Source organism: Salmo salar, chromosome ssa22 (assembly GCF_905237065.1).
Source record: "Salmo salar chromosome ssa22, Ssal_v3.1, whole genome shotgun sequence".
Taxonomy (NCBI): Eukaryota; Metazoa; Chordata; class Actinopteri; order Salmoniformes; family Salmonidae; genus Salmo; species Salmo salar.
Genome location: NC_059463.1, coordinates 30,802,501 through 30,829,171, shown reverse-complemented (window position 1 = coordinate 30,829,171; position 26,671 = coordinate 30,802,501). Strand labels below are relative to the sequence as shown.

At 40.9% G+C, this 26,671-nt stretch overlaps 1 protein-coding gene and 1 non-coding gene across 3 annotated transcripts in view; both read right to left on the bottom strand.

The window, feature by feature from the left end:
- Positions 1-26,671, bottom strand: part of LOC106583187 (testis-expressed protein 264 homolog) — a 146,693-nt gene that overhangs the window by 94,090 nt on the left and 25,932 nt on the right. For both annotated transcript variants that reach the window (XM_045705278.1, XM_014167091.2), the window contains exon 2: positions 10,799-11,020. In XM_045705278.1, the coding sequence (XP_045561234.1) occupies positions 10,799-11,020 (222 nt within the window). The remainder of the gene's footprint in view (positions 1-10,798; positions 11,021-26,671) is intronic.
- trnat-ugu (transfer RNA threonine (anticodon UGU)) lies at positions 19,587-19,662 on the bottom strand. The gene has a single exon. It is a non-coding gene; the product is annotated as a tRNA-Thr (tRNA).

Here is a 26,671-nt window from a genome sequence, read left to right as displayed (position 1 = left end):
CTGCAATTCATACAAAAATTTTTGGGGGGACCCTATAGATCCCTTTATCTTTTCAGACTGAACCCCATAGCCAGCCACAGACAGACATTGTGTCTTTGGCATCATTAAAACTGAAGACTTATTTTTATCAAATAACTGTCTGTAATTATTATTACGCGATTAAACTAATTAGTCATGTAACTGTTTCAAGGACAGCTTTTTTCCATCTGCGTAACATTGCAAAGATCAGAAATTTTCTGTCCAAAATTGATGCAATGCTCTACTTTCCGGCAACCCGGATAAAGCACTCAATAAAACTTCAGTTAGTGCTAAATACGGCTGCTAGAATCCTGACTAGAACCAAAAAATGTGATCATATTACTCCAGTGCTAGCCTCCCTACACTGGCTTCCTGTTAAGGCAAGGGCTGATTTCAAGGTTTTACTGCTAACCTACAAAGCATTGTAGGGCTTGCTCCTACCTATCTTTCCGATTTGGTCCTGCCGTACATACCTACATGTACGCTACGGTTACAAGACGCAGGCCTCCTAATTGTCCCTAGAATTTCTAAGCAAACAGCTGGAGGCAGGGCTTTCTCCTATAGAGCTCCATTTTTATGGAAGGGTCTGCCTACCCATGTGAGAGACGCAGACTCGGTCTCAACCTTTAAGTCTTTATTGAAGACTCATCTCTTCAGTAGGTCCTATGATTGAGTGTAGTCTGGCCCAGGAGTGTGAAGGTGAACGGAAAGGCACTGGAGCAACGAACCACCCTCGCCGGTTCCCCTCTCTCCACTGGGATTCTCTGCCTCTAAACCCATTACAGGGGCCGAGTCACTGGCTTACTGGTGCTCTTCCATGCCGTCCCTATGAGGGGTGCGTCACTGACGTGGTCTTCCTGTCTGGGTTGGCGCCCCCCTTGGGTTGTGCCGTAGATCTTTGTGGGCTATACTCGGCCTTGTCTCAGCATGATAAGTTGGTGGTTGAAGATATCCCTCTAGTGGTGTGGGGGCTGTGCTTTGGCAAAGTGGGTGGGGTTCTCTCTCTCTCTCTCTCACTCTCTCTCTCCTCTGTCGCTCACACTCTCTCTCTCCCCTGTCGCTCACACTCTCTCTCTCTCCCTCTCGCTCACACTCTCTCTCTCTCTCTCTGTCGCTCACACTCTCTCTCTCTCTCTGTCGCTCACACTCTCTCTCTCCCCTGTCGCTCACACTCTCTCTCTCCCCTGTCGCTCACACTCTCTCTCTCCCCTGTCGCTCACACTCTCTCTCTCCCCTGTCGCTCACACTCTCTCTCTCCCCTGTCGCTCACACTCTCTCTCTCTCTGCTCTCTCTCTCTCTCGTCTCTCTCTCTCTCTCTCTCTCTCTCTCTCTCTCTCTCTCTCTCTCTCTCTCTCTCTCTCTCTCTCTCTCTCTCTCTCTCTCTCTCTCTCTCTCTCTCTCTCTCTCTCTCTCTCTCTCTCTCTCTCTCTCTCTCTCTCTCTCTCTCTCTCTCTCTCTCTCTCTCTCTCTCTCTCTCTCTCTCTCTCTCTCTCTCTCTCTCTCTCTCTCTCTCTCTCTCTCTCTCTCTCTCTCTCTCTCTCTCTCTCTCTCTACCAAGGAAAATATTCAGATGATATTTTAATAATGAATTAATTACTCTTTAGCACACGTTAGTCTCGTCGTAAATTGTTGGTTATTTGCACGAACCCAGTCTTCACCATGAGTCATCCATACATCAATTGTCTTAAATCATTCATTTACTAACTAAATAAATCACAGAAATGCATAAACAAACAGTAGATAGTTACAAGGAAATGATAGCGGAGTTTCCCTAGTGGGATAAACCGGCATCACGGCTTGGTGGACAAAAGGGAAGTGGGGGTCAACTGAGATAAGACACTACAAAGTTGATAATTATAACAATTGAAATGCTAATCATTTGCACATGAACGCTCACTCATTCGGGAATAACTGCAATCAATATATATATATTTATGCTCAGTGTGTCGTCGGGATCTCTATTGAAAAGTTTGTTTCTGTTGGAGAGTTTGTCCGCCCTCTCTCTCTCTGCTGTGGTTAGAATGGATAGTTCAGAGTAACATTCATTAACCTCTCTAGGGTAGGTGGCACCAAATCGTCCCACCTACGTAACAGCCAGTGGAATCCTGTGGCGCGTTATTCAAATACCTTAGAAATGCTATTACTTCAATTTCACAAACATATTACTATTTTACACCATTTTAAAAGACAAGACTCTCGTTAATCTAACCACACTGTCCGATTTCAAAAAGGCTTTACAACGAAAGCAAAACATTAGATTATGTCAGCAGAGTACCCAGCCAGAAATAATCAGACACCCATTTTTCAAGCTAGCATATAATGTCACATAAACCCAAACCACAGCTAAATGTAGCACTAACCTTTGATGATCTTCATCAGATGACAACCCTAGGACATTATGTTATACAATACATGCATGTTTTGTTCAATCAAGTTCATATTTATATCAAAACCCAGCTTTTTACATTAGCATGTGACTAGCATTCCCACCGAACACTGCCGGTGAATTTACTAAATTACTCACGATAAACGTTCACAAAAAGCATAACAATTATTTTAAGAATTATAGATACAGAACTCCTCTATGCACTCGATATGTCCGATTTTAAAATAGCTTTTCGGTGAAAGCACATTTTGCAATATTCTCAGTAGATAGCCCGGCATCACAGGGCTAGCTATTTAGACACCCAGCAAGTTTAGCACTCACCAAAGTCAGATTTACTATAAGAAAAATGTTATTACCTTTGCTGTCTTCGTCAGAATGCACTCCCAGGACTTCTACTTCAATAACAAATGTTGGTTTGGTCCCAAATAATCCATCGTTATATCCAAATAGCGGCGTTTTGTTCGTGCGTTCAAGACACTATCCGAAAGGGTAAATAAGGGTGACGAGCATGGCGCAATTCGTGACAAAAAAATTCTAAATATTCCATTACCGTACTTCGAAGCATGTCAACCGCTGTTTAAAATCAATTTTTATGCCATTTTTCTCATAAAAAAAGCGATAATATTCCGACCGGGAATCTGCGTTTAGGTAAACAGACGAAAGAAAATAAAGCATGGGGTCGACTCGGGCACGCGCCTAAGCCCATAGTACTCTGATCGGCCACTTGCCAAAAGCGATAATGTGTTTCAGTCAGAGGCTGCCTCGATATCGTTCAGCTTTTTCCCGGGCTCTGAGAGCCTATGGGAGCCGTAGGAAGTGTCACGTTAGAGCAAAGATCCTCAGTCTTCAATAAAAAGAGCCCAGATGAAACACAACTTGTCAGACAGGCCACTTCCTGCATGGAATCTTCTCAGGTTTTGGCCTGCCATTTGAGTTCTGTTATACTCACAGACACCATTCAAACAGTTTTAGAAACTTTGGAGTGTTTTCTATCCAAAGCCAATAATTATATGCATATTCTAGTTACTGGGCAGGAGTAGTAACCAGATTAAATCGGGTACGTTTTTTATCCGGCCGTGTCAATACTGCCCCCTAGCCCTAACAGGTTAACGTCGTTATAGAATAGAGGTTTCAGCGGTTGTCGGTCCTCGCTTACACGGGTACATAATTCCTGGCTGCAGACTAGTAATTAGTATCAAATATTTGTTCTTATTCTGTCGGTATCGATAGTCTAAGAGTTTAACCACGTGGTACGGTTAAGAATTCAGCAAGAGAAATGCATGGTCTGCAACCTTAGCCCTCTCGTGGTTATCGAGGTAAGCTGGGCTGAAGATAAATCCCCAAGGTGGGGGTTTTATTCGGAGGAGCAAAAAGGGCCGGTCCCATGACGCCAGCTCAATGTCTGCGCTCATGGACGAGCCTATGATTTATTGAAACTCCAAAAGGAATTGGAGTTTCCTTCATTAAACAGTCTAAAATCACATTATATAATTTCACAAATAGTTTCCTCTTTACTCATTCATTTTATACAACAATTAGATGTAAGCCTCATAACTGAGACTCTTGTATAAACAGGGTTATGGTAATGTGGCTGTATTGTCTCTCATGAGTTTCACAAAATTGTACCAAACGGACCAGTTCGTAGCTCGTTACTTCACCGATCTTTTATACATTCTCCAGAACATGACTATTGTTCGGTTCTCCAGTTCTGTGAGGTAGAAGAAATTCCATTGTTCTCTCTATGAAACTCACTCTCTCTCTATACTGTCTGGCCATGAGGAAGATTCTCCTCCAGGAATTTACGACCTCTCTGACCACAGCAGCCTGAGTGTAGGAGAGAGAGAGGGGGATGGTGCAGAGGTAGGGGGATGGTGCTCGCTGTGTCTAAAGAGGGCAACGTAATGACACAGACAGACTCCAATCATATCACATCCAGGGCATTATGCATGCAGAGGGATGCCCCTGAATGAATCCATGTGTGTAAATGTCATCAGTAAATGTCAATATCTTTTCTGGAGCCAGGCCTGAGGACATGGAGGCTCAGCATATGGGCCCAGGGACCCACACCTACCTTAAATTCATTCTTAATCAACTATAAAGAGCTCCTCTGTTTAGCGTGATGAATTAACCTGTTAGGGCTAGGGGGCAGTATTTACACCGCCGGATAAAAAACGTACCCGATTTAATCTGGTTACCACTCCTACCCAGTAACTAGAATATGCATATACTTATTACATATGGATAGAAAACACCCTAAAGTTTCTAAAACTGTTTGAATGGTGTCTGTGAGTATAACAGAACTCATTTGGCAGGCAAAAACCTGACAAGGTTTCAGGCAGGAAGTGGCCTGTCTGACAAGGTGTCGTTCTTCTTGTCTCTGTTTATTGAAGAGTGAGGATCTTAGCTGTCCCGTGACACTTCCTACGGCTGCCATATGGTCTCAGAAGGCGGTAAAAAGCTGAATCGTGGCTTTGCAGGCTCTGGCTGAAAAAAAGTAGCGTGTTTGGGTAGTGGCTGGTTACAGTACTGTGAGACTCAGGCTCGCGCCCGCGTCGACCGAAAGCTTTGTTTACTTTCCTCTGTTTAGCTAAAAGGAGATTCCCGGTCGGAATATTATCGCTTTTTTACGAGAAAAATAGCATAAATATGGATTTTAAACAGCGGTTGACATGCTTCGAAGTACGGTAATGGAATATTTTGATTTTTTTTGTCACGAATTGCACCATGCGCGCGACCCTGATTTACCATTTCAGATAGTGTCTGGGACGCACGAACAAAACGCCGCTATTCGGATATAACGATGGATTATTTTGGACCAAACCAACATTTGTTATTGAAGTAGCAGTCCTGGGAGTGCATTCTGACGAAGACAACAAAAGGTAATCAAACTTTTATAATAGTAAATATGATTATGGTGAGTGCTAAACTTGCCGGGTGTCTAAATAGCTAGCCCGTGATGCCTGGGCTATGTACTTAGAATATTGCAAAATGTGCTTTCACCAAAAGCTATTTTAAAATCGGACATATCGAGTGCATAGAGGAGTTCTGTATCTATAATTCTTAAAATAATTGTTATGCTTTTTGTGAACGTTTATCGTGAGTAATTTAGTAAAATGTTAGCGAATTCCCCGGAAGTTTGCGGGGGTATGCTAGTTCTGAACGTCACATGCTAATGTAAAAAGCTGGTTTTTGATATAAATATGAACTTGATTGAACAAAACATGCATGTATTGTATAACATAATGTCCTAGGGTTGTCATCTGATGAAGATCATCAAAGGTTAGTGCTGCATTTAGCTGTCTTCTGGGTTTTTGTGACATTATATGCTAGCTTGAAAAATGGGTGTCTGATTATTTCTGGCTTGGTACTCTGCTGACATAATCTAATGTTTTGCTTTCGTTGTAAAGCCTTTTTGAAATCGGACAGTGTGGTTAGATTAACAAGAGTCTTGTCTTTAAATAGCTGTAAAATAGTCATATGTTTGAGAAATTGAAGTAATAGAATTTTTAAGGTTTTGAAAATCGCGCCACAGGCTTCAACTGGCTGTTACGTAGGTGGGACGAATTCGTCCCGCCTAGCCCAGAGAGGTTAAACAACATAACATCTGGCGCCGACAGAGATGGCCGCCTCACTTCGCGTTCTTAGGAAACTGCAGTATTTTGTTTTTTTATGTATTATTTCTTACACTGTTACCCCAGGAAATCTTAAGTCTTATTACATACAGTCGGGAGAAACTATTGGACATAAGAGCAACGTAAACTTACCAACATTACGACCAGGAATACGACTTTCCCGAAGAGGATCCTCTGTTTGGTCCAGCACCCAGGACAATGGATCGGATCAAAGCAGGCGACCCAAAACAACGGCGCCGCAGAAAGGGCAGACGGAGCAGTGTTCTGGTCAGGCTCCGTAGTCGGGCACATCGCCCACCGCTCCCGAGTATACTACTAGCCAATGTCCAGTCTCTTGACAACAAGGTAGATGAAATCCGAGCAAGGGTTGCCTTCCAGAGAGACTAACATTCTCTGTTTCACAGAAACATGGCTCACTCGGGATAAGTTATCAGAGTCGGTACAGCCACCTGGTTTCTTCACGCACCGCACCAACCGAAACAAACAACTCTCTGGTAAGAAGAAGGGCAGGGGTGTATGCCTTATGATTAACGAGTCGTGGTGTTATCATAACAACATACAGGAACTCAAGTCCTTTTGTTCACCTGACCTAGAATTCCTTACAGTCAAATGCCGACCGCATTATCTACCAAGAGAATTCCCTTTGATTATAATCACAGTCGTGTACACATTCGCACAAAACTGAAAGCGCGAACCACTACTTTTAATCAGGGCAAGGCGACCGGAAACATGACCGAATACAAACAGTGTAGCTATTCCCTCTGCAAGGCAATCAAACAAGCTAAGCGTCAGTATAGAGACAAAGTAGAGTCGCAATTCAACGGGTCAGACACGAGAGGTATGCGGCAGGGTCTACAGTCAATCACGGACTACAAAAACAAAACCAGCCCCGTCGCGGACCCCGATGTCTTGCTCCCAGACAAACTAAACAACTTCTTTGCTTGGTTTGAGGACAATACAGTGCCACCAACATGGCCCGCTACCAAAACCTGCGGACTCTCCTTCACTGCAGCCAACGTGAGGAAAACATTTAAACGTGTTAACCCTCGCAAGGCTGCCGGCCCAGATGGCATCCCTAGCCGCGCCCTCAGAGCATGCGCAGACCAGCTGGCTGGTGTGTTTACGGACATATTAAATCAATCCCTATCCCAGTCCGCTGTTCCCACATGCTTCAAGAGGGCCACCATTGTTCCTGTTCCCAAGAAAGCTAAGGTAACTGAGCTACACGACTATCGCCCCGTAGCACTCACTTCCGTCATCATGAAGTGCTTTGAGAGACTAGTCAAGGACCATATCACCTCCACCCTACCTGACACCCTAGACCCACTCCAATTTGCTTACCGCCCCAATAGGTCCACAGACGACTCAATCGCAATCACACTGCACACTGCCCTAACCCATCTGGACAAGAGGAACACCTATGTAAGAATGCTGTTCATAGACTACAGCTCAGCATTTAACCTGTTAGGGCTAGGGGGCAGCATTTGCACGTCTGGATAAAAAAAATGTACCCGATTTAATCTGGTTACTAATCCTACCCAGTAACTAGAATATGCATATACTTATTATATATGGATAGAAAACACTCTAAAGTTTCTAAAACTGTTTGAATGGTGTCTGTGAGTATAACAGAACTCATTTGGCAGGCAAAACCCTGAGACATTTTCTGACAGGAAGTGGATACCTGATGTGTTGTATTACCTTTAAACCTATCCCATTGAAAAACACAGGGGCTGAGGAATATTTTGGCACTTCCTATTGCTTCCACTAGATGTCACCAGCCTTTACAAAGTGTTTTGAGTCTTCTGGAGGGAGATCTGACCGAACAAGAGCCATGGAACGATGATGTCCCATTAGACACCTGGCGCGCGAGTTCATGTTGGGTACCCTCGTTCCAATACGTTATAAAAGAGTATGCATTCGTCCACCTTGAATATTATTCATGTTCTGGTTAAAAAGGCCCTAATGATTTATGCTATACAACGTTTGACATGTTTGAACGAACGTAAATATATTTTTTCCCCCTCGTTCATGACGAGAAGTCCGGCTGGCTTAGATCATGTGCTAACAAGACGGAGATTTTTGGACATAAATGATGAGCTTTTTTGAACAAAACTACATTCGTTATGGACCTGTGATACCTGGAAGTGACATCTGATGAAGAGAATCAAAGGTAATGGATTATTTACATAGTATTTTCGATTTTAGATCTCCCCAACATGACGTCTAGTCTGTATCGCAACGCGTATTTTTCTGGGCGCAGTGCTCAGATTATTGCAAAGTGTGATTTCCCAGTAAGGTTATTTTTAAATCTGGCAAGTTGAATGCGTTCAAGAGATGTAAATCTATAATTCTTTAAATGACAATATAATATTTTACCAATGTTTTCTATTTTTAATTATTTAATTTGTGACGCTGACTTGACTGCCGGTTATTGGAGAGAAACGATTTCCTCAACATCAATGCCATAGTAAAACGCTGTTTTTGGATATAAATATGAACTTTATAGAACTAAAAATGCATGCATTGTCTAACATAATGTCCTAGGAGTGTCATCTGATGGAGATTGTAAAAGGTTAGTGCATCATTTTAGCTGGTTTTATGGTTTTGGTGACCCTGTCTTTGACCTGACAAAACATTACACACAACTCTTGTAAATGTACTGTCCTAACATACTCTAAATTTATGCTTTCGCCGTAAAACCTTTTTGAAATCGTAAAACGTGGTTAGATTAAGGAGATGTTTATCTTTCAAAGGGTGTAAAATAGTTGTATGTTTGAAAAATTTGAATTTTGACATTTATTTGGATTCAAATTTGCCGCTCTTGAAATGCACCTGCTGTTGATGGAGTGCACCACGGGTGGCACGCTAGCGTCCCACCTAGCCCATAGAGGTTAACACCATAGTACCCTCCAAACTCGTCATTAAGCTCGAGACCCTGGGTCTCGACCCCACCCTGTTCAACTGGGTCCTGGATTTTCTGACGGGCCGCCCCCAGGTGGTGAGGGTAGGAAACAACATCTCCAACCCACTGATCCTCAACACTGGGGCCCCACAAGGGTGCGTTCTCAGCCCTCTACTGTACTCCCTGTTCACCCATGACTGCGTGGCCATGCACGCCTCCAACTCAATCATCAAGTTTGCAGACGACACTACAGTGGTAGGCTTGATTACCAACAACGACGAGACTGCCAACAGGGAGGTGGTGAGGGCCCTCGGAGTATGGCGTCAGGAAAATAACCTCACACTCAACTTCAACAAAACAAAGGAGATGATTGTGGACTTCAGGAAACAGCAGAGGGAGCAGTAGTGGAGAAGGTGAAAAGTTAAGTTTCTCGGCGTACACATCACGGACAAACTGAAATGGTCCACCCACACAGACAGCGTGGTGAAGAAGGCGCAACAGCGCCTCTTCAACCTCAGGAGGCTGAAGAAATTTGGCATGTCACCAAAAACACTCAAGAACTTTTACAGATGCACAATCGAGAGCATCCTGTCGGGCTGCATCACCGCCTGGTACGGCAACTGCTCCGCCCACAACCGCAAGGCTCTCCAGAGGGTAGTGAGGTCTGCACAACGCATCACCGGGGGCAAACTACCTGCCCTCCAGGACACCTACACCACCCGATGTCACAGGAAGGCCAAAAAGATCATCAAGGACAACAACCACCCGAGCCACTGCCTGTTCACCCTGCTATCATCCAAAAGGCGAGGTCAGTACAGGTGCATCAAAGCTGGGACCGAGACTGAAAAACAGCTTCTATCTCAAGGCCATCAGACTGTTAAACAGCCATCACTAACATTGAGTGGCTGCTGACAACATACTGACTCAAATCTCTAGCCACTTTAATAATGAAAAATTTGATGTAATAAATGTATCACTAGTCACTTTAAAAAATGCCACTTTATATCATGTTTACATACCCTACATTACTCATCTCATATGTATATACTGTACTCTATACCATCTACTGCATCTTGCCTATGCTATTCGGCCATCGCTCATCCATATATTGATATGTACAAATTCTTATTCATTCCTTTTCACTTGTGTGTATAAGGTAGCTGTTGTGAAATTGTTAGATTACTTGTTAAATATTACTGCATGGTCGGAACAAGAAGAACAAGCATTTCACGACACTTGCATTAACATCTGCTAACCATGTGTATGTGACCAATAAAATTTGATTTGAATTGATTTTGAACATATACAGCACAAACATGGAGGACTTTTGACAAAGACAGAATAGAGGACGACAGTTTGTGACAACAGCCTAATCGGATGTAAGCCTTATGTACCACCACAGATTATCCATTATATTGACCAGATACTCCACCATCCGCTCTAACAATGAAAATAAATGTCTTCAAAAATGGAAAGCAGTCATGAGGCGGCAAGATCAGGTGGCACCCTTCTAGCCAATGAGAGGGCATATACGACTGTGATAACAGGCACAACTGTTAAGTTGCCGGGATGTCACGTGTCCTACTTTTAAATATTAGTATACTCGTAACAACCTAAGCATTACGAAACATCTATCCGATCAAATAAACCACATGTGGCAAATAAACACATTTGACAAGCTCTCATTGACTTCCGTACAAAAACTCCTCGCTTGGTGAGCAAACTACAACAAAAACATAATCTGCTGGAGAAGACAAATTTTGTGCCCAGTTACCCCTCTCGCTTCACCTCATCCTCTCTGGTACCACATAGGAATAAAGAGGACTAGGTAACTTCCAATGATGTATGGTACATACCATGATGTAGTTGCGGAGTTCGGGGTAGACTCTGTAGGGTGCCAGCCAGTGGGACAGGGGGGTGGTGGAGGGGAAGGTGGTGGTCACAGCCAGGGGCACCTCGGGAAAGGACAGCACATTGAAGCCAAACTTCTCATACAGCTTCTGGAGCTCTTCGTCAGGCTTCTCATCTCCCTCGCTCAGGATACTGCCAATGATGTAGCGACACTGGTCATCGGGCACCTGTGTGTGTGTGTGTGTGTGTGTGTGTGTGTGTGTGTGTGTGTGTGTGTGTGTGTGTGTGTGAGAGTGATATTGAGATGACCGGGGGGGGAAATTAGAGATGGAGATGGATACAAAATTAGACCAAAACACATGTCAAATATTAAGTTCAGTACATATACACTGTGTGAACAAAACATTTTGCTGGCCCATGTTGACTCCAATTCTTCCCACAATTGTGTCAAGTTGGCTGGATGTCCTTTGGGTGGTAGACCATTCTTGATGTGCACAGGAAACTGTTGAGCATGAAAAACCCAGCAGTGTTGCAGTTCTTGACACACTCAAACTGGTGCGCCTGGCACCTACTAGAGATGTAAGATCTTAACTGACTCACTTTTTTATTGCTTAATATTTTCCTACAATGAAAACTTCTGTATTTTAGGTTTAAAAAAGGTTTCTAAAGTTTGTAATTTCCACTTGAAATGTCAAACATGATTTGCCCTAACGAAAAATGTATCAACCTCTACATAAATGTCCATTAATTATAATCAACATAATAATTCACATTTCCTGTTGCTGCAGGATTATTTTCCTGCTGAAGCAAACTGGCTCAAATTAAGATCCTACATCTGTACCATACCTGGTTCAAAGGCACTTAAAATTAAATATTTTGTCTTGCCCATTCACCCTAAATGGTACACAAACACAATCAATGTCTTAATTTTCTCAAGGCTTAAAAATCCTTCTTTAACCCGTCTTCTCCCCTTTATCTACAATGATTGAAGTGGATTTAACAAGTGACATCAATAAGGGATCATAGCTTTCACCTGGATTCACCTGGCCAGTCTATGTCATGGAAAGAGCAGGTTTTCCTAATGTTTTGTACACAGTGTAAATCCCCATCCATCCTCACAGTCCTCCAATCAGACCAGCCAGTACAAGAGAACAACAGAAGGAATGGGAGAATCTTTCAACATCAGTACGTGTGGACATCAGACAACGAGCTGCCAATCACACTGGGCTCCAGTCTTGCTGCAGTCTGTCTGGTAGCTGGTGATACAGTGACATAAGAATGGCACGAGGTCAGATCTCAGAGACATGGCTTCTGGGCTAGGCGCTGTTCCTGTAGGCCTGTGACGGTCTTCCTTGGTGTGACTGGTCCCGCCTGTGGATGCTGGCATGGCGAGGGAGCACAGATGGCATCTAGCGCTCTTCATCAACATCCCTGACAGCCCCCCCCACACACACACACATCTTATAATTAAACCATCCATAATTCCTTTCTCTTGCTCCTTTCGCTCTCCCCACTACACTTTTTTGAATAAACATTTCAATACCATAAAGAAGCCAGGCCTTGGTACAGGGGAATACAAGATCAAAAAATGGTGAAGAAAGTCACAAGTGTCTCTAGGTATGGGCTATAGTCTACTCCCCAACCAACAAAACATCCCTTTAATTGCCTTCCTGACCAGTGGCTGGGCCATGCAAGTATTAGAATGAATCACAATGGCTGTGTTCCTAGCGGCTTAGTACACAATCAACACTAAAAACGGCCCATGTGGATGCTGCTTTTGTCCAGGCTGTCGATGTACAAGTTATATTGTCTTGGCTGCGTGTATCGCCCACCTTCCTACATGAGCATGATAAAAGGTGTTGGTTGTCAACAGGGCTTGTGTCAATACTGCCAGGCTATGATAAGAAACAGCTACATCCATTTAAATAAAAGGAGAGATGGCCCCTGCCCTCCCACGGCTTCGTCCCACTATCTAACCATCTCTCCCTTTTTCGCTTAGTCTCGGAAACCCCACCCTGGGCAACAGTGACTAGGGTCTGGTTTCAATGACGGTCTCTTTTGGCAACTTCGATACGGGGCCCTCTTCAGACAGACAACTCTCCAAACAAATCACAAGGCAGAACACCGTGATTGGAAACCAACATTTGCAGGCAAAAAGTTTGCAGTGGTTTTAGAGAAGGTGCACTCATTAAGAATAACCTCTGTGTTCTCCATCTTGCTAGCTACTGCTTTATTTAAGCGGATAAGGTAGTGGCATTGGCAGTGGCGTAGTTCTTCTATACCAAAATAGTACGCCACTGAAACCAGACCCTAGTCACTGTTGCCTAGGTTTTTGATACTACCTACCTACCTTCCCTCCCTAGGCTTGTTACCAAAATATAGCGCTCGCTTGCTAATGATATTATTTAGAGCTCCTGCTATCACTCACAGCCCACACACACACACACACACACACACACACACACACACACACACACACACACACACCAGTGGAGGCTCCTCAGAGGAGAAGCATCCTCAGTGAATTTTTTCAAATGTTTTAATTGTGAATTTATTTATTTTTTTAAGTTATCCTTTTTAGATAAAACTATACTAAATATATTCACGTCACCAAATAATTAAAACACACTGTTTTGACGAAGGTCTACCGTAGCAGTGAAGGTCTACAGTAGCCTCAACAGCACTTTCCAGGATAGGTTTAGCCAGAAGACCGTTTCCATCCTCCTCTGGGTACATTGACTTCAATACAAAACCTAGGAGTCTCATGGTTCTCACCCCCTTCCATAGACTTAGAGTAATTATGACAGCTTCTAGAGGACATCCTCCAAACTATCAGAGCTCTTGCAGCATAAATTGATATGTCTACCCAATCAAAGGAAGAGAGAATTAATCTAGTACTGAAAGCATAAGCTACAGCTAGCTAGCACTGCAGTGAAGAAAATGTGGTGAGTAGTTGACTCAGAGGGAGAAAGACAATAGTTGAACAGTTTTGAACAAATACATTTCTACAAACATGAAAAAGCATGAGAGATTCTTTTGTATTTTCTTTACTTTCACAGTGACAATGATGTAGGCTGAGTGTAGCAGTTATGGTACGAAGGTTTGGCTTGGAAAGGTTTTTTCGCAACCTCATGATGGGTATAGGGACAATTCTAGTATCATGTAGTAGCCTAAATCTATCAATGTTACATTCAGCTGGGTGAATGGAATATGAACGACAGTCATCCAATATGCTGTAATAGAAGGCCATGCTTATTTATAATAAAAAATTAAATAAAACAAAAACGTCCTCCCTCATCTTAAAACGGCACAGACCGCAACTGACACACACACACACTTGTGCGTGCATGCACAGACCACACACACGCAGACACACAGTGGCAGACACAAACACAATCAGTAACACTTGATTTCATCTCTCCTCCACTACAGATAACACACCCCAGAGAGACTACAGGCAATCAGGAGATTTTGGAGTATCCTTCTTGCTCTCTCCTCTTCTTCTAGCTGTGTGTGTGTGTGTGTGTGTGTGTGTGTGTATGTGTGTATGTATGTATGTATGTATGTATGTATGTATATATATAAGTTAGATTTATGTCTGAGATATGTAACGCACTAGGAGAATTCTGCCAGTCAGTTTGTCCGATGCAGAGAGCTGTGTTCTCAAAGCCAACCACAGTTGCAACCAACAGTTGCTCTGAAACACAGAGCTGGCTTCACTGGGCTCTTGAGCTAGGCATCAATCCAAAGAAGAGGCTGAGGAGAGTTGACAGTGCCCTTATATTGGCCCAGGCGAACAACTGGCTCGTTGGTTAATGGGAAGACAGTGGAGCTATCCGCGCCGTAATTGGACGGTGTAGTTGTCAAGTTGCATCGCCAAGCCTCAGAAAACTAATTCAGCACATCACACGGTGTAAGCTCCATCACATCAACACCACCAAAAACATAGCTAGAGTTTACGCAAACTGCCAGAGGTCCCTCAATTTTCCCTCCAGTCAACTTTAACAACCGTTGTTTATGCTCCTGCCCATGCTTTAGAATGCTCATTATTTCCTAATGCAGACGCATCCTCTCACAAATGGTGCGATTCTCCTTCTCTCTCCACCCCAGTTCCTCTCTAAACCAGGTCTCCTGAGAGCTGTTGGGAAGAAAAGTAATTTCAAAAGCATTTCTTTGCTTGGAGGTGTGAGGGCCTTTTCTGACAGATGAGGGCTCTCCAACAATAAAAAGGTATGGCTGGCATAGGTAATTCATTATTAGCAGACATGTAATGAGGATTTACACTCATCTTCCCCGCTCCCGGTCTCTCTGCTGCTCTTCCCTCCCGGGTATCACTTCTAGGAATTAATTATTCTCAAAATCAGCCCATTTTCCAATGGCTCATCGCTAAAGCATTAGCGCTTTAGGGAGGACAGTGCGGGGGCACAGACACATACTTGTTTTTCAGCTAGGAGGAGAAAAGCCTAACCTTTGTATTACAGTCCAAGAAGAGAAGAGATGTACATAATGATGGAGCCCCATGCACTCTGCCTAGCCAAGTATCACACATGACAATTTAACAGCCAGGCAGGACTACAAATCTAAATATTAGTCTGGATTGGCAATGTGGCATGAGGTCATTTAGTCTCCTGATGAATCCTTGGTTAACAGGCCGGTTAAAGAATGGATCATCAGCTCACCGTCTATGGGGAGCCTACATGATGTCCACTTAACACCACAGTTTGGGCCAGTTTCCCAGACCCAGATTAAGCCTAGTCCTGGACAACAAAAAAAATCACAATGGAGATTCTTCATTTAGAAATATTGTTAATACAGGACTAGGCATAATCTGGCTATGGGAAACCGGCACCTCTTGACTGATGCTGAAGTAGCACACAGGGTAGGTAAACACAGTTGGGTTTCTCTCAGCCTAACACACAGTAGGGTGGGTTTCTCTCCTCTCCGGGTTCTGGTGGCAGGATTCCCCACCCATCCTGTCACAGTAGTGGGGACACCGTTAGTGTCCTCATTCTAGGTTGATTTAGCACTGCTGGTTTCAAACTACAGCAATGCCCTCGCAATTTCATCTTTCTTGGTTAGTTTGTGTAGTCCAACATATGTAAAAGTTCCACAGAAACAGGATGACGTGGGACATCATCTTCAGAGTAGTGTATAAAATATTGCTTGTTCGCTCATATATTTTGAAAGTTGCTGCCCCCATAAATCTTGTGTGATCAGGCTCCAGTACAGTGCAGTTTGTGTGTTGACTGACTGTTGTGATGGGATGGATGGAGCTTAGAGGCTGTGTGATTGTGAACCAAAGCTGCACTGCACTACAGTTGATAGGCAATACTACATGCCATGATTGTAAGGGTCTATGTGAAGTCCGACTCTCTCCATGTGTTAGCCTAATAAGAATTGGGCTATGGAGTAGACTAGATATCCATCCACAAAGAGCAAATCAAAGTCAAATGACACTGACAGTGAGGAGAGGAGATTGAGAGAACAGGAAGGACAAAGTCAGTCAAAGAGACCCAGACATCAAATCTTTCTCCCCACCATTTTGTGTGAGATGAGAGACGGCCTGTCGGTTGCAATTGTTGTTAAGGTGGCTGATTGGAAGCAATTAATCCAACCCCCCCGCCCCAATAGGCCCACGACAAAGACAAGACATTCCCAGGCTGACTGAAATTGAAACTAATAGGGGTTCACAATGGAAAGACTGCAGATATCTTATGACTTTGGGCTGTTTCAGGCTGAATTAAAGGGGCAGCAAAAAGTAGTTAGGAAAACAACTGGCTAAAAATTGAGGCCGAGATGGTCAATTTATTAAAGTGCATTCGGAAAGTATTCAGACCCCTTGACTTTTTCCACATTTTGTTGTTATGTTACAGCCTTATTATAAAATTGATTACATCTGGGTGTTTTCTCATCAATCTACACACAATACCCCATAATGACAAAGCAAAAACAGGTTTTTAGAATTTTTGCAAATGTATAACAATTTAAAACAGAAATTACATCTACATAAGTATCAGACCCTTTACTCAACACTTTGTTGAAGCACCTTTGGCAGCGATAACAGCCTCGAGTCTTATTGATATGACGCTACAAGCTTGACACACTTGTATTTGGGGAGTTTCTCCCATTCTGGATGGGGAGGGTCGCTGCACAGCTATTTTCAGGTCTCTCCAGAGATGTTCGATCGGGTTCAAGTACAGGCTCTGACTGCGCCACTCAAGGACATTCAGAGACATGTCCCGAAGTAACTCTGCGTTGTCTTGGCTGTGTGCTTAGGGTTGTTGTCCTGTTGTAAGGTGAACATTCACCCCAGTCTGAGGTCCTGAGCGCTCTGGAGCATGTTTTCATCAAGATCTCTGTACTTTCCTCCATTCAGCTTTCCCTCGATCCTGACTAGTCTCCCAGTCCCTGCCGCTGAAAAACATCCCCACAGCATGATGCTGCCACCACCACGCTTCACCGTAGGGATGGTGCCAGGTTTCCTCCAGATGTGACGCTTGGCATTCAGGCCAAAGAGTTCAATCTTGGTTTCATCAGACCAGAGAATCTTGTTTCTCATGGTCTGAGATTCCTTTAGGTGCCTTTTGGCAAACTCGGGCTGTCATGTGCCTTTCACTGAGGAGTGGCTTCTGTCTGGCCACTCTACCATAAAGGCCTGATGGGAGAACCTTCCAGAAGGACAACCATCTATCTCCACAGAGGAACTCAGGTTCTTGGTCACCTCCCTGACCAAGGCCCTTCCCCCCCAGATTGCTCCGTTTGGCCCGGGTGGCCAGCTCTAGGAAGAGTCTTGGTGGTTCCGAACTTCTTCCATTTAAGAATGATGGAGGCCACTGTGTTCTTGGAGACTTTCAATGCTGCAGAAATGTTTTGGTACCCTTCCCCAAATCTGTACCTTGACACAATCTTGCATCGGAGCTCTACGGACAATTCCTTCAACCTCATGGCTTGGTTTTTGCTCTGACATTCACTGTCCACTGTGGGACCTTGTATAGACAGGAGTGTGCCTTTCCAAATCATATCTAATCAATTTACCACAGGTTGACTCCAATCAAGTTGTAAAAACATCAAGGATGATCAATGGAAACAGGATGCACTGGAGATCAATTTCGAGTCTCATAGAAAAGGGTCTCAATAATTATGTAAATAAGGTATTTTAGATTTTTTCTTTGTCATTATGGGGGTATTGTGTGTAGATTGCTAAGGATTTTTTTAATCCATTTTAAAATAAGGCTGTAATGTTACAAAATGTGGAAAAGTCAAGGGGTCTTAATACTTTCCCAAGGCACTGTATGGATCTGTGCCATTCACTTTGAACTGGAGTGTGTTTATTGCGAGTAGATGCGCTGGTTTTGAGATCAAAGCGAAAGCTGCATGTAGCCATCTGTGCACATTTGTTCATATTTGCTCGAAAGTTAGTTATTTTCCCAGTTATAGGCAATTTCTAGTCAACAATGGGGGAGTGGTTGCTTCCTACAAGAGCACAAAATGTTTGCATTTCTAGCCATCTTTGAAAAGCATGTCAGGTAAAGAGCTTTGTTTATGTCTTAAAGGGGCAGTGCTGTATTTTGAGATGGTCTTGATTAAGTTAAGTAGCCAATAGGCAGAGCGTAGCATAATTTGTCTGATTCTCTGTAATAATGGTTTGGCAATAATAATGAATTTTCATTTGTAAAGTGGTTTCTTGTATCAAACAAACCAAAAACATTTTGAGTCACCTTGTCCGAAGGACAAGTGGATAAACAGGTTATTAATGTCAAGTCCTGCATGTTTGTTTTTTTCAAAAGTCTCATGGAATGTAGGCCTACATTGAACACCACACATTTGCTGCTACTGTAGGCTACTTCCATGTTAAAATGTTATGGGATGCATTTTTCTCTGTTGTTTTTGATGGCAAGCCACAGTGGCAGAATGTTCACAACGTTCAAGAATCCGTTCAGCAGATCTAAAACTTGCTCAGTGGCAGAAAACATTTGAGGGAACATTGGCTATAACTAGGAATGCAAATGGCTTTCTGAGATACAAATAATATTACTAAACAGATCATACACGTAATGTTAGCTAGTGAGCCAGCCAGCTAACTTTAGCTAGCTAACAGTACGCTTTAACTTGCTTATATATAGTTTATATATTATCTACACTGAACAAAAATATACGCAACATGCAACAATTTTAAAAGATTTTACAAAGTTACTGCTCATAAGGAAATCAGTCAATTTAAATCAATTCATTAGGCCCAAATCTATGGACTTCACATGACTGGGAATACAGATATGCATCTGTTGGTCTCAGATAACTTAAAAAAAAAAAAAGTAAAGTAGTGGATCAGAAAACCAGTCAGTATCTGGTGTGACCACCATTTGCCTCATGCAGAGCAGCACATCTCCTTCACATAGAGTTGATCAGGATGGTAATTTTGGCCTGTGGAATGTTGTCCCACTATTCTTCAATGGCTGTGTGAAGTTGCTGGATATTGGCGGAACTGGAACACACTGTCGTACACGTTGATCCAGAGCATCCCAAAACATGCTCAAATGAGTGACATGTCTGGTGAGTATGCAGGCCATGGAAGAACTAGGACATTTTCAGCTTCCAGGAATTGAGTACAGATCCTTGCGACATGGGGTTGTGCATTATCATGCTGAAACATGAGGTGATGGCGGTGGATGAATGGCACGACAATGGGCCTCAGGATCTCATTTTATATTTACATTTTAGTCATTTAGCAGACGCTCTTATCCAGAGCGACTTACAGTAGTGAATGCATACATTTCATACATTTTTTCTCCGTACTGGTCCCCCGTGGGAATCGAACCCACAACCCTGGCGTTACAAACACCATGCTCTACCAACTGAGCCACACGGGATCTCGTCACGGTATCTCTGGCAATTTGAATGCACATCGATAAAATACAATTGTGTTCGTTGTCAGTAGCTTATGCCTGCCCATACCATAACCACACCGCCACCATGGGGCACTCTGTTCACAACATTGACATCAGCAAACTGCTCACCCACACAACGCCATAGACGTTGTCTGCTATCTGCCCGGTACAGTTGAAACTGGGATTCAGCCATGAAGAGCACATTTCTCCACCATCCCAGTGACATCGAAGGTAAGCATTTTCCCACTGAAGTTGGTTACAATGTCAAACGGCAGTCAGGTCAAGACCCTGGTGATGACGACGAGCACGCAGATGAGTTTCCCTGAGACAGTTTGTGTAGAAATTCTTCATTTGTGCAAACCCAGTTTCATCAGCTGTCCTGGTGGCTGGTCTCAGACAATCCCGCAGGTGGAGGTCCTGGGTAACATGTGGTCTGCGGTTGTGAGGCCGGTTGGACGTACTGCCAAATTCTCTAAAACGACATTGGCTTATGGTAGAGAAATGAACATTAAATTCTCTGGCAACAGCTCTGGTGGATATTCCGGCAGTCAGCATGCCAATTTCATGCTACCTCAAAACTTGAGACATCTGTGGCATTGTGTTGTTTGACAAAACCGCACATTTTAGAGTGGCCTTTTATGGTTCCCAGTACAAGGTGCACCTGTGTAATGATCATGCTGTTTAATAAGCCTCTTGATATGCCACACCTGTCAGGTGGATTTATCTTGGTAAAGGAGAAATGCTCACTAACATGGATGTTAACAAATTTGTGCACAAAATTTGAGAGAAATAAGGTTTTTGTGAATATGGAAAATTTCTGGAATCTTTTATTTAAACTTATGAAACATGGGACCAACACTTTCCATGTTGTGTTTATATTTTTGTTAAGTGTATATTATTATTACTACTACTATCAATGCATTGTTTGGAAAAAGCTCTCAAGGTAAGAATTTCACTGTACAGTTTTACACCGGTTGTATCCTGTGCACGTAGCGAATAAACTTTGAAACAAGCTTTTAATTCCAGGCCATTTCCCATGTAGGCTTAATGCTTCTGGCCAATCGAATCAGACAGGTAGACTGGCTGCTTTCCGCTGGACCTCTCCCTATTACCACACTGAAGAGCACCATAGACCTGCTGTGTCTCCACTCAAACAGTCTAATAAGCGGAGTAAACGATGACATCACTGTGGTCTACATATTTACCTGTCCACTCTGCTATGAGGTAGACTGACCTGAGACCTGACCCGTGACTGTCAGCAACCCTGTTAGGACACCCATGCCTTTGTGGTAATGAGATCAGAGCATTAAAGCCAATTAAAGCAAACCACACACACACACACACACACACACACACACACACACAGACCAGCCACCTGTCCGCCCGCCCATCACTGTGCAGCCAGGACAAAGAGCCAGCCAGGCCTAAAGATAATTGGCTGTCTGGGTGCTGTCTGACTGTGATGCCCTGACATAGAGATGGGTGGATGCCAGTCACCGCAGAGTGACCACAGCAGATTAATATTGGACACACTGGCTATAGACCTAGGTCAAATTAAGATGCTTAACCTAATATCAAAATGACCTGCAATGCATATATGCAACCGGAATCCTGTTAGTTATGCTAATAGTGTGTGTGTGTGTGTGTGTGTTTGTGTCCTCCAGAAAAGATCCCTCTACTACAGGCATGCCATCACTGCCATCTAGTGGTAAACGATGGGCCATTACATGAACAGCCATAATAAGACATTTATAACCTTCAAACATTGCTCTTAAAATCTTACAATGCATAAGGCCCGAAATACTTCTAAACAGTAGGCCTATGCACTGGTTGACGAGGGGTCAACTAATAGAGCTTAAGCTAGCCTGTATTATGACTGACAGTGTATGAGTGTATGATAACCTCTCTTCAGCTGCTGCATTACATTGGAGCAGTTAAGGAATGTCTCTAACCAAAAGAGCCATTGACAAACATGCTCAGTTAAGTGGCAGTTCGTTGGCAGACCTGTAAGACATGGTGTTGAAACTGTAACATAAGCAAAAGAGAGAGTTTGAGGCAGGCGTTAGAAGATCATTCCAGCTCTGTATCTATCAGACATCCTTTCCCCAAGGGAAGGCAGGCAGACAGAGAGGACTGAGACTCCATTCCCCTGCTGGTGGGGTTGAAACCTACTTTTTTCTCTCGATCTTCTCATCCGTTCCGCTTGTGAGGAGACATTAATTGCACACCCCACATGCATACTAAAACAGCTCTGTCGGAAAGCCTGTCAAAACACACTCACTAAAATATTCATGCACAAGGGAAACAGACAGCGAGCAGCATGTCACTCTTCCCCCCTTTTCAAATATTGCTTTTCCCCTTCAGGAACTCCTCACGCACAATTTGGATTGTTCCTTATTTGGATGAAGGAATATGGTGAAGTGGCATTGGCAGCCCAAGGATAGAAAGTAAACAGTATAACTCAGAAGTAGTACTGGGCATTTCCATGGAAAAGGACCCATGAGCACCAACATGTGACGTTCATAGGAGCAGACGATTTATCATGACAAAAGGCCACCATTCCATCAGTGTTTGAATTAGCCTACAGTCATTAGATGGAAATTAAAGAACAGCTATAATCACATTAATCAAGTCAGCTACCAAATATCAACTCATGGGAAGGTGAGTCTAGGCTAGTGTGCTGCTGCTACATAATGCCTTGTGTTCAGTAGTAATGATAGCTATGCTGTGCTTTAGATCTGGTACTGGCAACTCTCCCTCCCTCTGCCCTGCAGATGCAGATACAACAGTCGGTTTCAACCAGGACTGAGGCTTTTTCCATTTCTCCATAGAGGCCCTCACCACAAAGTTCCTCTACTATGACTCAATGTCAGAGTTTACACAACCTGCACTTTCATATTCACAGACAGAGAGAACAGGATAGAGAGAGAGCGAGAGCAAGCAGGAGAGAGAGAGAGAGCGAGAGCAAGCAGGAGAGAGAGAGAGAGCGAGAGCGAGCAGGAGAGAGAGAGAGAGAGAGAGAGAGCGAGAGCGAGCAGGAGAGAGAGAGAGCGAGAGCAAGCAGGAGAGAGAGAGAGAAGCGAGAGCAAGCAGGAGAGAGAGAGAGAGACATAAAGAAATAATAAGAAATATAATTATAAAAAAAAAATTATATTTATTAAAATAATTATAAATAGAAAATAATTAAACGAAAAGAAAATAACGTTAATGAAGAGTAACAATCGTTATTATTGTTTATTATTATTATTATTGGTTTTTGTATATATTATAATATTACATATTATTATTATTACATATTCACATGTCTACATATTATTATTATTCTACATATTATTATTATTCATTTTAAGCAGAGGGAGCGAGTGTGAAGAGAGAAGAGTAGAGAGATGTAGAACGAAGAGAGAGAGAGAGCGAGAACGAGCAGGAGAGAGAGAGCGAGAACGAGCAGAGAGAGAGGAACGAGCAGGGGAGAGAGCGAGAACGAGCAGGGAGAGAGAGAGCGAGAACGAGCAGGAGAGAGAGAGAGAACGTGAAAGGAGAGAGAGATTGAGAAGAAGAGAGAGAGAGCGAGAACGAGAGGGAGAGAGAGAGAGCGAAAGAAACTGAGCAGGTAGTAGAAAGAGCTACAAACTGTTATGGAGAGAGAGAGGAGAATGGCAGGAGTAGTGAGAAGAGAGATGAACGAGAGAGAGGAGAGAGAGAGAGTTGAGAGAAGATGAGGAGAGAGAGAGAAGGAGCAGGAGAGAGAGAGAGCGAGAAGAGAGGAGAGAGAGAGACGAGCAGGAGAGAGAGAGAGCGGAGCGAGAGGAGAGAGAGAGTGTGAGTGAGCAGAGAAGAGAGAGAGAGGGTTGAGCAGGAGAGAGAGAGAGTTTGAAGAGAAAATTAAAAATAAAAAAAAAGATTTGAGAGAGAGAGAGAGATGAACGAGCAAGGAGAGAGAGAGCTGAGAAAGAGGCAGGAGAGAGAGAAAGGAGAACGAGCAGGAGAGAGAGAGAGAGAACGAGCAGGAGAGAGGAGCGAGAACGAAGAAGAGAGAGAGAGAGAACGAGCAGGAGGAGAGGGAGAGAGAGCGAACGAGCAGGAGAGAGAGGCGAGAACGAGCAGGAGAGAGAGAGAGAGTTGAGAACGAGCAGGAGAGAGAGAGCGAGAAAAAGAGAGAAAAGGAGAGAGAGAGAGCGAGAACGAGCAGGAGAGAGAGAGCGAGAACGAGCAGGAGAGAGAGAGAGAGCGAACGAGCAGGAGAGAGAGAGCGAGAACGAGCAGGAGAGAGAGAGCGGAGAACGAGCAGGAGAGAGAGAGAGCGCGAACGAGCAGGAGAGAGAGAGAGCGAGAACGAGCAGGAGAGAGAGAGCGAGAACGAGCAGGGGGCGAGAGGAGAGAGAGAGAGCGAGAACGGAGGTGAGAGAGAGAAAGAGCGAACGAGCAGGAGAGAGAGAGCGAGAACGAGCAGGAGAGAGAGAGAGCGAGAACGAGCAGGAGAGAGAGAGAGCGAGAACGAGCAGGAGAGAGAGAGAGCGAGAACGAGCAGGAGAGAGAGAGAGCGAGAACGAGCAGGAGAGAGAGAGAGCGAGAGCGAGCAGGAGAGAGAGAGAGCGAGAGCGAGCAGGAGAGAGAGAGAGAGCGAGAGCGAGCAGGAGAGAGGTGAGAGCGAGAGCGAGAGAGAGAGAGAGAGAGAGCGAGAACCGAGCAGGAGGAGAAAGAGAGAGCGAGAAGAGAGGAGAGAGGAATGAGAGAAAGAGAAAAAAATGATAATAAAGATATAATAATATTTGGCCGCTTTATTATTGTTAATAATTTTATTATATTATATTCATTATTATAATTTTATTATTATTATTATTATTATTATATATTATTATTATATATTAGTTATTTTATTATATATTTTTTTATTTTTATTATTATTAATTAATAAAATATTAAAAAAAATTCATTATTATATAAATATAAAATTTTTGTTTTATTATTATTATATATTATATTATTATTATTATTATATATTATTATATTTATTATTATTATTATTAAAATATTATTTATATATTATTATTATTATTATTATTATTAAATTATTATTATTATTTTTATTATTCATTATTTCTTTATTATTATTATTAATTATATATATATTAATATTAGTTATTATTATTTTTTATATAGAATTAATAAAAAATTATTATTATATGGATTATTATTATATTATTATTATTTATATTATTTTTATTATAATTATATTATATATATTATTTATTATATATATATTATTATTATTATTTTTTTTTTTTATTACATTATTATTTTGTTATTTTTTATATATTTCGCCATTAATATATTATTAAACAATATATTTCTTTTTACATGACTACATAATTAGTAATTATTAATAAAATAATATATATATAAAAAAAAATAAAAAAATATATAATAAAATATAAAAATATTAATATATATATTATAATTATATAATATAATATATAAACAATATTAACACAACAATAGTATTATTATATAAAAAATTTAATAAAAAATAAATATATATATATAATAATATATATATATATATATATAATAATAATATTAATCACACAAATTATAACAACACATACATAACACTATATATATATATAAATAATAAAATAAAATATAAAAAAAAAAAAAAAAAATATATATATATATAATATATATATATATATATATATAGAGAGAGAGAGAGAGAGAGAGAGAGGGGCCGGGGTTACGGTCACTATCCTGGGGTCCTCCGTCTTTCCGTCTCGCCCTCCTTCCCTGTTGGATATATAAACAATATTATTATATATATATATTATATAATATATACATACACTGATAGCGCCAACATATTACATACACACCCTGGACATATACACTGGATAATATATATAAAAGTATAATAACCCGATAAACATACAACACACCCAACACATACATAATATATAATTCACTAAAAAATATAATTTAAATATAAATAAATAATAAGATAATATATATAATATATATGCACATATATATATTGAGCACATAGAGAATATATATAATATATATATATATATATATATATAATATATATTATTATAAATATACGGTAATATATATATATAGCATATAGTAGCAAAAAAATACACTACAATATATATATAATATAATCTATACATATTAATATATATATATATAATATATATATATATAACTGTATAATATATATATATATATATAATAATAAAATCTATATATATATAATATATAATATATATATGCATGGCGATGGCGTAACTATAATATAATAATATAACGATAATATATATATAATGAATATATAGAAAAAATAATAACTGATAATATATTATACATATACACTTTGAGCAATATATTATAATATAATATATAATTACAATATAAAATAATAATATGTATATAATATATATAACTATAAATAATAATATATATAATATATATATAATGATAATATATATATATAATAAACACTACAATATACATATCGATAATATATATATATATATATAATATATAATAATTATATATATATAATAATAATATATATATATATAAAAAATATATAATATATATATATCGATAATATATATATAGATATATATATAATATATAACCTATAATATATATATAATTGAGCACATAATATATATATATATATATAACTGAGCAATATATATATATATATATATTTGATAATATATATAATATATATATAATATAATATATATATAAATAATTAATATAATATATATATATATTATAACTGAGCAATATATATATATATATATATTTGATAATATATATAAATATATATATATATATAATATATAATATATATAATATATAAAATTAACATATATATATATATACTGATAAATGTTATTATTATATATATAATATATATATATATATATAAACATATATATATATATATATAACATATAATATATATATATAATATGA